This window comes from Sander vitreus, chromosome 5 (assembly GCF_031162955.1).
Source record: "Sander vitreus isolate 19-12246 chromosome 5, sanVit1, whole genome shotgun sequence".
Taxonomy (NCBI): domain Eukaryota; kingdom Metazoa; phylum Chordata; class Actinopteri; order Perciformes; family Percidae; genus Sander; species Sander vitreus.
Genome location: NC_135859.1, coordinates 13,427,695 through 13,444,238, shown reverse-complemented (window position 1 = coordinate 13,444,238; position 16,544 = coordinate 13,427,695). Strand labels below are relative to the sequence as shown.

The following is a 16,544-nucleotide window of genomic DNA, read 5'->3' as shown; positions in this document are numbered from 1 at the left end:
GCCTTTCATGCTGGAGCCCCATTAGTTCCCCTATCACCTTAAAGAGCAGGCAGAGGCGGAGGCCTCGAGGTGGGGTTAGGCCAAACGTGCAGTGCGTGGGTGTTGTTTGAGACGTGGACAGGAGACAAATACTGTACACAAACCCGGACAGGACGGCAGACAGAGGCCGTCGGACAGACAATGAGCTAAGTAGGAAACCGGAAGACAGCGACATACACCATCAGGAGTCAGTGCCAGAGCCACACACATGCCCACTTACCACCATTGCTCGTATCCACTCAAAGTGCCAGGAAGCCAACATATCCTCGAGGATATGGTTTTTATCACGGCTGTCCTCCCAGGGGCCTGGTTTAGGGTCCTTGTGGATAGATTACAGTGAGATTTTCTCTTTACAACCCAGAGAAATTAAGGTGAAAGGGTTAAAGAAAAAATGTGGATGTTTTACAACTGGGTCTTAAAGTTGATGTTTTGGCCAATATAACTAGGCTGTAGCCTGTAGGTAAGAATAACATTGTTCTCACCAAATGTACTGCAGAGATGGTAAACATACACACTGCACTGAAAACAGCTTTAACCTCGCAGTACAGACAAGAGTCATAATAGATTTTTTTTCTCAGTACTCACCTTTTTAAAGAACTCAAAATAACTGAAATTAAAATGTGATAGTTGGGTTAAAACTGCACTGGTTTGAGGCTTGTTTTTCTTTGCTTCCATTGGACTACGGCAAAGCTGTATCCAAAGGAGAACCCATGTCTATCATCTTTACAATGGCAGTGGAGATGATATTGTAAACTGTATTTACTTAAAGGTATAGTGTCCAAAACTATAGAAAAAGACAGTGAAAACAACGTTTCAATTAAATAACAAAGGCCAGAGTTAAAGTAAAAGTGTGAAGAGGGTGGTGGAGAGTCAGAGATTGAAGGAGAAATGAGGGAAAGTTAAAGACAAAGCAATAGATATGTATCTGGGAGGAATAGACATAGTGAGAGATGATCCACCTGGGGTGTGTGTGTGTGTGTGTGTGTGTGTGTGTGTGTGTGTGTGTGTGTGTGTGTGTGTGTGAGACAAAGAGGAAAAACAAACAATGCAGTGTATTTTGCATAGAGAGACAATACCCCTCCATGCCTCTTTCACCCTCCCTTTTGTTTTCATTCCTTCCTCTATTAGCGAAACATGATTAAAATGCAGTTCCTACCAGCGTCTCTGCTGAACAACGGGGGAAAAGAAAACTGAGTTTGGAAGAAAAATGAAGCGGAAAAGTCAAAAGCATCTTTTAAAGCGTGACGCTTTTCATCCTTCATAGGCGGCGAGAAGAAAAGAACACAGACATTCAAACTTTTTTCTTTTCCCATCTCTCTCTCTGTTTCTCTTTCCCATTCTCCCCTCAGCAATTGAACCCCCCCCCGGATACCTGAGGACAACCCCGCTGCATCACAAGCTCAATAGCCTCCCCAGAACAACATTTCAGTCACACTTTATTTCAGAGCATTGATAAAATTCCCAGTGCGCTCTTTAGTCCAATTACATTATGCCATGTTGCTATCTGAACGATCGGCGCAGTGCTGTGACTGGGACTGAGAGAGGAGTGCCGGGGCTTGGGAAGGTGCCACAGAGCTCCATATGCTATGGAGAGAAGTCCAAAAACTAACACTGTTTTTAACCATATTCACACAGAGACAAAGAGTGGTTCTAATTTAACAGTATGTGGAGCATAGAGGCTCTTGCTTAATGATAGACAGAAGAAGAGACAGTGGCTGAGACAGAGATGGGGAGGGAAAGAGGCAGATAGATACAAACCGAGTTGGATGTTAAAATCAGTAGCTGGAAATGGCTGTTAGGCCTGCAGGATGAGAACTGGATATGTGTGCTGCTACTAGCCATTCGCCAGGAGTTATATACTTGCCAGAGAACCATTGATAAACACTCATGCCTAGAGGGAAAGCAGTAGAGGGAGGAACGCCTGTCTCAGCACTATAGATGAGAAGGATAAAGAGATACTGTGGTGTAGGAAGATGGCTGTGTGGCAGGAGAGATCATGTATGATATTATATAATATTATTATATTATACACGCAGTGGACTCATCAAGACCTCAAAAGGAAAAAACTAACTAAATAAATCTTAAAACTGATGACATTAAACATGCATTCCAACCTGCTCTAACCTTTTTGGACCCCTGGGTGAGCCATACCAAGACTATTTATTGTGTCCCACGCACGTTGTGCATGAGTCATACAGTCCTATATCATTCAAAACTGTATTGCCATCCCATTAAGCATAACTTTAATCAGCTGGTGCCTCAGTAGATCAAAACAACAATGAAAAAACAGCAAATAGGTTACTGTTTGATGTCTTTAATGTAAACATGTTTTATTGCTGGTTAATATGGAATGTCTTGGGGAATTGGTCCATAAATAAGACTTAAAAATGACTTTTCATTTCAGGATAATTCAGATTTCACAGATCAATGTGTCCGAGCTGATGAATCAAGTCAACTCTATATTTACCATCAACTTTGCACGAGGGAGGGAAGGAGAAAATGAGCAAGAAACGGGAGAGATTTTGAAGGTGCATGTGGTATGGTGTGTGTGCAAGAGCCAGATATAGATAGATAGACACAGAGAGAGAAAGAGAGAGGGAGTGCACCGAGCAGTAAGCCCGTGAGCAGGACATGATTGCAGTGTGTATCTTATCGGTGTCAGGTCCTCCTGAGGCTAGTGGAGCCTAGCTGAGCGGAGCACGAGCGCTTCAGTGACCAGTCAACCGTGTGAGGGTAATCTCCTCACTCCTTCAGTCTCTCTCTCTCTCTCTCTCTCTCCCTTTTTCCAGTAAGGCCCACCTATGGCAGGCAGCTGAGCCACAACGCACACACATAAGTGAGACACTCACACAAATACACAAACACATTTAACACACACAAACACTCACACCCGTGCAAAGCCTTAAGGTGATTGCTTCATGCCAGCTCTGGACAGTGAGCCCACAGGTGAGAGGAGACATCACAGGCTACATTGCACGCTGAAGCCCCTGCAGCGAGTAGCCTGTAAATATAGGAATGCTATCTCACACTGTCCAAGTCTCGCAATGTTACTTCAAGCTGTATTGGAAGATAGTGAAACGGTCCATAAAAGGTACTAAGGGACAGAAAGATAGAATTTAAAAAAGGGCATGCATTTGCTTTGTCTTGGGGGTGTAGGGATGGTTAAGATGACAAGAAGTCATAGATACCTGGATGTGAATGCTTGTCTGTCATTTAAAAGGTGGCAGATATTTTGATCATAGCAGAGAATCACAGGCATAGCTAATAACATTGATACTTGCTGTTATTTGCTTTTCATCAGTTTCAGGGTCCTGGTATTGTGCATGCTGCTCAGTGGCATGGCTTACTGGGCCACTTTGATTGAATGGAGCCATTGTTAATGTTATTAATTACACCTCTGCTTTACCCAGTCAAAATGTCTACCATAACAAAGGTCTATTACATTCCTGGGTGAAAACTCTCGAAAGATCATTATCCAAAAGAGATTAAACAATTTCCAATGACAACTACATCTCTGATAATGTCCCAGTTAAATAAAATCAGTTACTAGGAAGGTGATGAATAACAACGTGGGTGGCTAAATGAATTACATGTCAAAATCAAGATCCTTTCATGTAGAATATATATAATACTGATTACAGTTTCTACTAACTGTGTGTCTTAAATCTATGTATTGGATCACTAATGTACTTGGAATGAGAAATTTGCATCTGCACCTTGTCACTATGTTTAAAAGTAGTTTTATTGAAAATAGAGGTTAAAATCTAGGGCAGTATACGGCTAACATATTTTATGTGTGTAGGCAATAAGAATCGAGCAACATTCCATGTTGAAGGTCAGCGCACACATACACACAAACACACAGTGTGGAGGAGGAGAGGAAGAAAAAATGAGTTTGTGTCTAACATTCTTTCACCCTTCGTGTGCCTGCCTGCTTGGCTTTAACAACTGAGCCGTCCCCATCAATTAGTCTAGATGCTGGACTTTCATTGAGATTAAGTGACTAATATCAGTGCTTGCTCACAAGAAAGACACTTTTCACGTCTGCCCAACAATCTGTTAAGTCAAAACACATGTGGTGATCCAAGGCAAAAAGCCTGCAAGGGGTGCTCCATGCAATGAAAAACAGGTGCTCTACTTTTTGGCCATGTAATACCGCATTTAGCCTCTGGAGCAAAGGTTATCCAGCTAATAGCTAACTTGTGGTGCACTGGGAAGAGCTGTGCACATGGCCGGAGTAAACATCTGGGACGGATTGTACATACTTGCAACATATGCTTCAAGTTCAATTAAAATGAGGCCTTGGCATATTTATTAATCTTTTTTTCACTCTCCTCTCTCTCTGTTGCTCTCTCTCACCCTCCCTTCTTCCCTCTCTCCTCTATAGGCCTATGCCATAAAAGAGGCCTCCTTTGACCTGTCCTTCATACTCACTCACACAATCTGAAGCTGTACCTCATATTCAATTTAAAAGACCTCATATCCAATGTAAAAGACAAATTTGTTAAGCCTTAAAAGTCCATTTGTTCTGCACTTAACCAGGTTGGGGGGGGAGAGAGAGAGAGAGAGAGAGAGAGAGAGAGAGAGAGAGAGAGAGAAAGAAAGAGAGAGAGAGAGAAAATGTCTCATAAGGAAATAAAGAAAAAAGGCAGGGAAGAGAACGATTGAGGGAAGGGTAGAAGCAGAGTGGGAGGGGAGTGAACATGTAGGTGAAGAAAAAAAAAAGCCTCCCTTTCAACTTCCCTACAGCTCAAATGAAATGCTAACAGTTGAGGGGAGCAATAGATCAAAATGTATGAAGCCAGAGTTGGTAAATTGTAGCCTTTGTGGTGGCTGTGCTATCCAGCATCCCAGCCCTGTGTGAGCACAGAGAGCAAGGCCCTCTTATGTGGAATAATCAGTTTGGCACCAAATCTGACAGAGGCCGCAAAAGCTGCTGCTGCACCTCATTTCAATATGAAAGTCCAAAATGTATTTCATATAATCTGCAGCTTTTCAAATGCCTGTATTTTTATTTTTTCCATGAGAGGAGGTGGGAAATGCAATGATGGAGGACAGATGTAAAAAGAAGGGGTAAAAAAAAAGGTTCAAGGTTGCCTGGTGCATATCTTCAGTCAGTGGCCCCCTGTACATTTCAGCCTTGGAACTTCACAGCCATGAAACGTTGCTTCTACATCACTGTGGGAGAGGATGTAATGCTCACATATCTTTGTGTGCTCATCATCCAACTGGCTGCCTGGCTGACTGATTGCCTGACTGGCTGACTTACTGGTGGGATGACTGTTTGACCATCTGCATTATAAATGTGTTTATTTAACCCTTTTGTTGCAGGCTTGCACTTAACCCTTAAAATGGGAGATGTTATAGCAAGGTTGTAGTTGCATAGTAAATTCAGCAGACAGTGTCCTCAGGCAAAAATAATTTTCAGATATCAGATTGCCTGGTCAAAGGCCTTTACAATTACCATAGCAAACAGCCAGTTTTTTTTTCTCCAAAAGGATTACCAAACCAGACCACGTAATTTACCACATTTTAGTCAACTAACCTTTATATTGCTGGAGTGTAGCTGTAAGGCATCATATATCAGCTCAAATAATTTCAGATTCCAGACTGTTCAGTCAAGGTACTTCACTACTTTCACAGTAAAAGTTTTGGAATTCACTTATAAGCTTAAGTTACAATTGTGTCCTTGTTTAACACTGCTCAAGTCTCATCAGAGTATCAAAGAGTATCAAACAGAATATTGTTTTCATTGCAAGTGTGCCTCACCAAAAACCAGACAACACAGTGGGTGGATAAAGAGCTGTACCATTTCAATTACCATTCCCAAGTGGAGCATTGACATGGGACTGTATCCTATCCAGTGGCATTTGTTTCAGTAGCTGTTCCTACAGTGTAAACGAGCGGAGGCAGTAAAGCAGCCACCTGTTGTTACCTGATAGTGTCTGGACAAGCCCAGATGCTGTTTTACTGGGACATAAAGGAGCAGTGAATGGACCTAAATAGCTAACTAAGCACTTTATATGGGTGCATGTTCTCAGGAAGCAGGGCTGAAGCACAAACGCAAATTTGACATACAGTAGTGTTACATGATGGGGAAAACAAGGATAGTGTGCCAAACTGCTGTAACAGACCAAGGAAAGGTGAGGAATGTGCCGTGTGTACATCTACAGACAAAACTTTTTAGAAGGTTGTACAATCTTTGCACATGTGTTTGTGCCTCAGGCAGTGAGACCACGGGAAGAGATGGGAGGGGAAGATGGAGTCATTCCGTTCGTCCGTTTGTTTCCGGTGTATGAAGCGGTGTCAACCTCTCCTGAGGCAGTGTGCGTATGTGTGTGTGCGAGTGCAAACGTTTGTGTACACGTTTGTGTGCGACTCCATCCCCGACACAAGACGTAATTACCTTGTCATCTTTGTCAAAATCCTCATCCTCATCCTCCAGCAGGTCCTCCACTGCTTGCTGACAGTTGCAACAGAGAAAAGAGGAAAAAAAAGAGAAATAAAAATGTTTATGCAACAGCTATAGTACAGATAAACATCAGATAACACAGGGTTAACGTCATCAGAACAGCCAAAGAGGCATACTAAAGCTGATTGGTTATGCTTATGTCTGGCAAGAGTTTGTTAATGAGTATGGAAAGCATGCAGACAAAACAACTATTGGATTGGTGTGTGCTAATATGTCATGAGCGTCAGAAAGGTTTAGAATTAGAATTTAATTTTAGAAACACTCCGTTGTTCAAATGTGTTGACACTTCTGGAAATGTAAGCAAATTCTCTGGCTTTGAATTTCAACGGGCTGAGGATTAAAGTCTATTCATCCACTCAAATCGCACTGCACAAAAGCATTCAAATCTTACACCATTCAGCGGGACCGCAGAACTCGTCTTCTTCTGTCTCTGCTTGGTCTCATCTGACCTCTCTAACCTTTGCACTCGTCTCTCACCTCTTCCACCAGCCTTCCTATTGCTGTACATTCATCTATCTATCGTTTCACATCCCCTCACAGAATGATGCTCCATGAGAGAAGAAAGAAGAAAGCCTGCAGCACAGAGAGCAAGTCACAAAGAACAGCAACTACGTGCTTCAGTGGTCCACAACCGATGAAACTGGAGCTGGTGTAGCTTTAGAGCCCCCCAAATACCACGATACACACTGTACAGCACAGTGCACACAGTCAGGAACACAAAGGTACCAATGGATACATTAAATGTACGACATAACAATGGTACATGCATACATATTGTAGATTTTCCTATTCAACAATTGCAATTTTACATAAAAAATTAAATGCATTGAAAAAACAGCTTAATGGAAAATGCAGTCCTTAACATACAGCTCAGACCCCTATCTGTAAAAAGCAAGCAAGTAAACACGTCTTGGCACATATGGAAAGCCCTGAATCAACAAGAGCAGCTAGGGCCACTGTGTTTAGTGATACTATATCTGATTATTGTTTAATGATACAGTACTTGAGTTGTTCACTTGTGTAGTCCAATGCCAACGATGCGAAAAACCATAGATCACCGCTGCATCTCTGATCTGCCCTCTTTCTGTCGATCAAAGCTACAAGGTCATATTGTGTCTCCCAATTTGCATAAACAAACACCCGTTTCATAAGCCCTACAGCTGTCAACCTCAGCATTCATCTACTCTTATTGTTGTACTGCGTTACCAACCCCAACCCCCAAAAAAAACTCAGCCTCAACATCACCACAACCCCCTAACCACCTCCAGAACCGCACAAACTAGTTTGGAGAAATCCAAAAACCATTACTTAACAAGACAATAGCTTTTGTCCTTTTTGTTTTTCGTTGGAATAAGGGGGGAAACTATGTGGCGGCTGACATAAGCCTCTTATGTAAATGCAGCTTCCCACACAAACAAAGAGGAGTTCAGAACAGCAGAGTTGAGAGGGTAGAGTCAACAGTGCGTTTTTGCGCGTGCGTGTGTGTGTGTCTGTGTGTGTCTATCAATGGCTCAGAGTCACTAGAGGAAAGTGTTGTGCATGTATGCATGGCACCCATCGTTTTAACTGTCTGACTGTACAGCAACTGGTTATTCCCAGTTCACTGAGACTCCATCAGTGTCTAGACAAATAAGTGTGACTGTTCACAGATCACAATCTCTCTATTGATACAGAATACATTCACTACGACAAATACCAGAGAGGGAATTCTTGTGCTCAGCCAAGGCAAAAGATATAGACGTGATACTGTAAAATGAAAGCCTTCTGGCAACTCTAAACAAATGAACTATAACTGTTTATAAAGTCATCATGGTTCCTCCCAAATCCTTTCACCCGAGCCAAAATACAAACATAATGGATTCCACCACACAGAGGCTTTACTAGGGCACGCCTGGCACACGCTCTAAACTTTAAACAAAGGGAATGAGCATGAGCTAGCTGGAGAAGCATGACCTAGAGAGACAGAGAGAATGATAGAGTCGTTTGTCTCCCTCTACTCGCCGCTCTCTCTCTTCTATCGCCTCTGGTTACAGAGAGAAGTCATGTTTCCTGCAATGAGACACAGTGTAAAATTAATAAATAAAAAGACATGGAACATGTCATCTGCCCTGAAGATTGCCACGACTAAATGTGCGCACTGAAGCTACTGTCTCAGTAAGAGAGGATATAAATTACCTCAGTGCAGCAGATGAATTCCAAACATCTTTCTTTCTCCCTCTCTCTCTCTCTATTTGTCTTATATTCTTTTGCTCTTTCTAAGACCCGTTTGGTGTATGATATCATTTGTCTGCTTATCCCCCCATTATCATGTTGTTTGAATTACTATCATTACAGAACGGCAGCATCAAAGCCCTGCTGTCGACAGGATCGTGTCGAGCTCATGTTGCCTGCAGAGCTGCTCCAGTCAATTCAATATCTACTGAGGTGGGGATTAACATATTCAGACCTATTCAAATTATACAGGGATGATGCAGGCTACTCTTACAGATTACACTGTGCCCCATAAATACATACAAAGACGGTGATAATATAAAATACATACAAAGAATATAAGTGAGACCAATGACATCGAAAGTTGAAATGGCTGTAAAAAGTATGAACACATCTGTTTGGCCTTATGGCTTATACCTAAAAAGCTGATTTGCAAGAATTAAGTTTCTGATCAAAGCACAAGCTCTGCTACATCACTCTGATTTTTCCTTTATTACCGTACTTTCCATCAAATACTGTCTGTTAAGAACGAAACTGGGGGAGTGCATTAATGTATCTGTCTTGATGCCTATTACTCTGCATGTAGAGGATTTGATTGTGTGTAAATGACTTCATTTTTAATTACACTACAGTCCAAACAACCAGTCCAAATCAGAGGTGGTCCTTATGTTTAGTGTATTCTTCAATGCATCCTTGCATGACAATTGCTTTACTCCATTTGGTGACTTGAAAGCTAAATAGCTAAAACTGGGACTCTCCTATGTTTTGCATCTTCATGTTAGCAATAATTTTCATTCAGCCTTACAGAGCGAGATCTTTCTCTCCCATCAACTGTTGCTCTGTGCCAGATGGAATGCACTGTGCTAGCTAAAATATTCCAGGACTAAATTTGAATAAAGTCCAAGGTACGCGAAAAGCCCAGCATGTGTTTGGATCTGGTGTTTTGCTGCACGGACTGATTGACTAAGATGATGAACAAGTTGTAAAAAGTGGTAAAAAGGAATAGCAAAATAAAGCTTTTCAAGAACTGTCTATCAGGTAGAAGATCTTTTATTTCTCCACTGATTCCCGGGAGGGGAATTTGTGTATTCTCCTTTTGCCTCCACAGGGAGCTCCTTGTACAGCATCAACAGCACAACAGCGCCCCTAGTGGCTATTCAAGGACAGAGAGCAAACTCTTAGGGTCACAAGGGATCATTACTGTGGCCTTCTGTTTACAGGATAGTCTCATGGCTCTGTAGGGTTAAGGTGACCCTATGTCCATTAACTTAAATCAGTACCTGGAGCACAGTGTCTTCAATTTAAAATTGGCCAATCTTTATTCACGCCTAGTTGTAAACTCCTTCCTCCCCTAACTCGAGCAAAGCTAACTCTGACTTTGATGTTGGAGGTATGGTAGTGGATTAGTACATTACCTAGAGTAAAACAACGTGAACAGAGCCAAAACCAGTTTTAAACTGAGGTTACAGGCAAGGATAACCCTGATATAGAAATACGGAAAATATATTTTAAGCATTAAGTCAAAATAATTAAGAAATGCTAACTAAGTAATCAACTAGGTATAGTTAGCCATAGTTGTATATCCACACTGTAAGACATACAGGAGTGTTTTAGCCTAACTTGACGGGTTAGGAACAAAAAAACTGTACTTCGAAGGGACGTATGTTACTTTCATGGAAGTAACAGAATAGACCCTGTGTGGATCAATGAAACAAGTGCACACACACACACACACTCCACAGAGGGAAGGTAAAATTCTACTACGTGAAGTAGTAGCTACATCATTTTCACCCCTCCTCTGAAATGCCTCTATACTCGGCCCTCTCTCTCTGCCTGGCCGGGCTGAGTTCCGCTATCTCCCTTCCTAACCTTCCCAATGACAGCCGCAGTGGGAATTGATGCCGAGGCAGACATCCCGGCGAACATGAAGATATACTTTCTGCTCATTTTTCTCCCATTCCTCTATCCCTCCCTCCCTCCATCCTCCTGCTGCTCTTCCTCTTTGATACGTGAGGGGGTTTTAACCTCTCCAGCTGCTGAGGTTTGGCCGACTGGCTGGCTGGGGGATCTCAAGGCCCTACTTGGTATGCATTGTCCATGAGTGTATGTGTATGTGTTCCGTGTGTGCGTGTGTGTGTGTGTGTGTGTGTGTGTGTATATTGCCTACACCACAGTTTCTGCAGACTGGGGGAGGGCTGTGCGTCTGATAAGGGCTGCTGGCTGAGCGTGGCTGACCAACGCGGGGCCTTCACAAGCTGTCAGAGCTGTGGCCCTCAGAGGGGGGGCCTTCCATCTGCAATGCCCCAGCCAGGGCTCACCCAGCAGGGGGCCAGAGAGGGGTAAGGCCGGGGTGCTACCGGAGCTGGAGGCTGGAGGTGAGAAGGGCGGCTCCATATTCATGAAAGCAACACCAAATCTGTGAGCGTGGAATTTCAGGATAGCAATAGTGCCCAATCTATGTTTCTAATTGCTTATTTGCTATATTGCATATTCTCTACAAATCAGCAAGAGTGTATAGTCAGGGATTCAACTGAATTTTACATGCTCCACTAGCATTGTTGAGATAGTGAGTAAACGCAGTAAAGTCAGTGATAAGATGTTTGTCCTTCTCAGACAGATGATGCCGTCTTGTCTTATTGTTTCTCATACTCACTTGTGGAAAAGAGGGCTAGAGCTGGTACATACTTGATGTGCAATCTATTGCACACAAACACACTCACATCTGTAGACTTTAGCTCAAGGTTTAAACTGAAAAACTCGCAGCTACGGCGGTATGTACTGTATTGACAAAACAACAACAAGCACTGAGACAGACACCCTGAGCTGCTGACATTGTTAGCAAAGAGCACAGACAGTTACAAAGGTTCAGTGTGATGAAGGGAGTTAGACAAATGGAGGGAAAGGAAGAGAAAGAGAGACAACATGATGAAAAGGGAGGCTGGGAGGATTTTGCAGTGGCATTCCTGATGCTCCCGATGCTCCCGTCCCGCTTCAAACTATGCCCGTCGCCTGTCTTTCTGCCTGCCAGCCTGCCATCCTATCTGCCAGTTTAGCAGAGACAGAGAGGCAGCGAGAGGAGCAGAGATGAGCGCGGTGATGCCGGGGCGGCACGGGGGAAATCAGTGGGGCACAGGCGCTCCCAGTTAAAAGTGACATGACCTTTTGATTTTGTCACCTGTCACCAACTGCCATGTCTGACTCTGCACTGAGGAGTGCCTGCCATCCACCGCTCTTTTCCTCTGCCTTCGTCTCTGTGTCGCTCCATCTCTCTGAATGCCGTCTTTTTCTGTCTCCTGCTCCCACTCCATCTCCTTTTCTCGTTCTCCTGTTCTTTGCAGAGTTGTGGTTTTATAGGGAAAAAGTGGAGGTGTGACTTTCTGGAGGAGCTGAGGTATAATAGGCAGCATTTCCTCTTTTCCTTCCAGCATTCCTAATATTTACTCCTCTCTACCTGTGTTGTGCGTGGCTCTTAATGAGGGCAGATGTCAAGGCACAGCGTGTTAAGAGACGCAGAGAAGCTTTTTTTTTGGAGATGCAAAATCAGGGAAAAAATAGAATAGATAAAAATGGCAATGAAGTCTTGTTCTAGAAATGGTTCCAATAATTCCAGACATTATTACTGTCTTGAAAATAAGCCAGATTCTTTTTTACACTAATGCACAATATACTGCTGCACACCAAGTTCTTCACAGTCAGGAAAGTAAAGATTAAACTACAAGTAGAACTACGGGGATTTGAACAAATACTAAATTACAATATTAGTAAAATAACATTTTTTATTCTGAATGAAGTTCTACTGGGGTGATTAAACTCTATATTTGTTTTGTGGAGTGGGTTGAAAGTTGTCCGCTCGATCTTGCGGTTGGAGGCATGTCTGTGAGTGTGAAGTATCTTCAGGCCATTAAGGTCTTCTCTTCTGTAATAGGTTGGTGAATCTAGTGGGTGAATCTATGTAATGGTCTAAAGCATGGGATAAAGATGATGGTCCTCCAGTGTGACAACGCCTAATTGCCCATCATCCCGTGGTAGAAAGAGACATCACCATGTTCTGTATGTGCCCTCTACGACAGCCTGCACTGAAATGAACACCTTCTTAACATCTGGTAAAGGCCTTTCTGGGCCAACAGAACAGCAAGGAAGGATTTCTATTGGGATGTGTCTCTGCTCCTTAATCTCAACGTGCATCATATACACTCATGCAAACACTACTATGAGAAGATACACACATGTGTGCACACACGCCTTGCAGCCTTTTTCTCTTCCAGCAGAACTGCCTGTCCTTTGGTTGACCGAGCCCGGTCTACTGGTAGCTTCCTTTGCAACAGGCTTGGGATGGATCTGAGCCCCTAATTGTTCCAGGTTTCAAAACAAGATAGAGATGGAGAGGACAGGGTGATGTCATTAAAGTGCTCCTCCACCTTCCAACAATAGGGGACTCCACACAACTGCAGAAAGACAGGATGGGGATTCCTTAATGGTACATTATTAGCCTTGGATGTCAAAGCAGTATCATACTCTACGTATATTCAAAAGCATCAGCACACTTCCTTCGTTTGTTTGTTTGCCAGAGTGAGCATGTTACAGCGTGACACACAGGTCAGCTAACAGTGTTGAAGAGTCAGGGTTCACAGGTCAGAGTGCTACATGATAAGAGAGGAGGTCGGCGACCTCGCTGGTGCATCGCCTCCTTTAACCGCTGTTCTGAGGACGCTCCGACTGCTTAGCAGGTACTGGTCAAGGTTGGGGCGAGGGTAAGGAGTGCTGATCCGAGATCTGTTTGCAAAGCAGCATGTAACCACACAACACTCAGTGACCCTGAGTGGTGAATTACAGCGTGCAGAGAACACTCTGTTTGTTTACTCGCTATAGACAGGGTTATGGACTGTGGTTGCGGTGTAAAATCAGAGAAGGCTCCTCACATTGAACTCATCAGATGAAGCAAGGCCCTTCAGTTTATTAGGAAGTCTGTACTCGAGCGTACACAATTTTTTTTGTTTTCTCTCTTCCTCCACCCTATCCCTTTCTCTCTCTCTCTCTCTCTCTCTCTCTCTCTCTCTCACCCTTCAGAGTGAGTTCAGCAGAGATTCCTTTGGCATTACCCTCACCCCAGACTGCTGGAAAACCGCAGCGCTCCGGATGCTGACCCTTGCTCAGCTCAGCACAATGCTTTAATTTGGTGTGTTGTTTAAAGTAATTAGAAAGCCTTTTTCCCTTGTTTTCTTTTCTATTCTTCTCTGTTCTCTGCCAAGTGCAAGAGGGAAACAGTGAGTCGTCCATGACTTCAGCTTGATAAAGACTCTGAAGAAGAATCCAGGGGACCAGGAGAGGAAGCAAAGAATGCAGATAGTGTACGCTCGAGCTGTACCCACTTCCCCCCTGCACCGACGCAGATTGGGAAACTCGATCTGAAAACAAACAGGGACAGGACTCCGGGGATACTTGTATCGGAGTGTGAGTGTATGTGTGTGTGTGTGTGTGTGTGTGTGTGTGTGTGTGTGTGTGTGTGTGTGTGTGTGTGTGTGTGTGTGTGTGTGTGTGTGCGCGCTACACGCATGCCTGAAAATAATGCATGCTTCCACCACGTTACGTTAGTTGTATGTGTTCAAATTTAACTTAAGATAGTGATATCACGACTGAAAGAGGCAGAGAGTTGATAATGGAGCAAGGAGAGAGGGAGAGTTCATCTCATTCACCAATCCTGAGGCAGTGAGATTGCAACACCAAGACAACAGAGACGACGATTGTCAGAGTTTTCTTTGTGTTGCCTGTGCTGCTCTTCACTGTTCAGCACAACTGTCACAGCAGCAAGAAAAGGAGCATTAATGGTGCTAATCTTACAATTAATCCCACTTTCATCGGATATATTGTAGCAAAGAATGTCTGCACACACTGCTGCATACGCGCAGTTGTGTATGCATGCTTACACACACACACACACACACACACACACACACACAGTAGATGGAAATACACAAATGTTTCACACAGATATTTTTTTTTCTCTTTGTGCATACACTGTATTTCCACCACACATGGAAGTACCATGCAAACACACACCTGGAGTGCCTCACACAGGCAGCTGTAGTTCTACACTTTGGTTGTGCCAAAATCATAACCTTGGAATAAAAAGCGAACATACCAGACTGCATCCGACCACCATAATAACACACACAATATTCACAATTCATGCATCATGCACACACCTGCACATTTAAATATACTACATACACGCCGCTGCTATCCCGTTCTCTCCCGTGTATTTGCCACTGACTATTTCACCACCAGCTCAAACTAACTTTTTTACCCCGACTAGCCAATAGCAGCACTGACCCTCTACTCCCCACATATTGAGCCTGTCGAACTGTAAGTAGTACACAACACACCCACTTAAAGCCATTGTTGATTGTGTGCATACAGTATAAGAGAGTGGAGACAATTAACTGAAAAGTCATGGCACTCATGGCTCACGAGGTACAAGAAACTAAACTAAAGTGAAAAAGTAAATACTGGTGGTTATAGTTGATGGCAAAGGTTTTAAATCATACTGCTTCCATCATGACAAACCTTAAGTCAGTCAAAAATATGTAGTCCATATTCCTAGTCTAAATGTGGATGTGCGTGCCAATCAAAATGACAGTGTTTTGACGCTACTAAGACAGCATCAGATATTAAACTATGTCAGTACAGTAATAAGCCATATCCCCTCTTGTTTCTGAGCATAGGACAACTTTGTAGAACTGAGCAGAACAGTATTGTCGCTCTAAAGGTAATTGCCATACGATTATCAACAATATCAACATGTCTTAATGTTGCAACCAATTCCTAAGGTACTTGAGACACAATAGTCCCTTTCAAGGAGGAGAGAAAAGCAATTCTGCATGAAGTGGGAGTTACATGTACATACATGTATGTGAAGTGAGTCACACATTACAAGAATATGTAACCCTCATTTTAATTAGGAAGTGCATGGGAAAAGAATATCATTAGGTCTGGATAAATACAAGTAGCAGGTAGGGGGGACAAATCATCATGCCGTGTTTTGTCTTGGGCATGTGTCTTTTTTTTTTGTCAAGCAATGTCGCCATCTACAGGCGAAGAAAAATACCCTCTGAAATTCAAGTCTCATTCACAAATCAAAAATGGATATATTTGGTCTGTAAACCTACTTGCAATTGCAAACATTTCATTCTTGACTTAACTAACTATATCCAGTTCAAATACTCTGAATTTCAGTATGTACCACAAAGTAATGCATAACTACCAGATTATTGTCAAGTAACAGATGGCTTATATCTGACTCATGGGGGTTGTCTTTTACTGATTTTATTGTCAACTTTTTAAATTAAAAAATATGGAAATATAGGCTTACAAATAGAGAAGCTTAGCTCTGGAGACTTAACAAATAAATCGGAGTTGTAAGTTATGTACAGTTTAAATCGTTTTATGTGTAATATTACAGTGACACAAAGCAGTTTGGTTTATTATAATGACTGTATTTGATATCTCTTCCAAATCCAATCCAATCCAACCCAAAGAATCCTTATGAAGAGGTAAATATAGACATATAGAAGGCGAGAGAATGCAAGAACATCTGAGGTCTGTTAACTGGTTATTTCCAACTCAGTCTTGGAAAAAAGGCACTTATTAAAATGAATCACTTCATTGTTCACGCTCACTGCAAAGTCCAGCTCTCGCTCTCGTTTTCACTCTCTACTCTCCAAATGTGCCTGGCCATGATTAAAACATGTCTATTTCTCCATGACATTGCTTTGACATCATTTAATTGGTATAAGAGATAAAAATAAATGAATTAAATAAATAT

At 42.7% G+C, this 16,544-nt stretch overlaps 1 protein-coding gene across 1 annotated transcript in view; it reads right to left on the bottom strand.

Moving 5' to 3' along the window:
* mctp1a (multiple C2 domains, transmembrane 1a) overlaps nucleotides 1-16,544 on the bottom strand; it is a 151,790-nt gene that overhangs the window by 20,456 nt on the left and 114,790 nt on the right. Inside the window, exons 16-17 of the mRNA XM_078250478.1 lie at nucleotides 6,446-6,502; nucleotides 260-358 (exon numbers count right to left, since the gene is read on the bottom strand). Of these exons, the coding sequence (XP_078106604.1) occupies nucleotides 260-358; nucleotides 6,446-6,502 (156 nt within the window). The remainder of the gene's footprint in view (nucleotides 1-259; nucleotides 359-6,445; nucleotides 6,503-16,544) is intronic.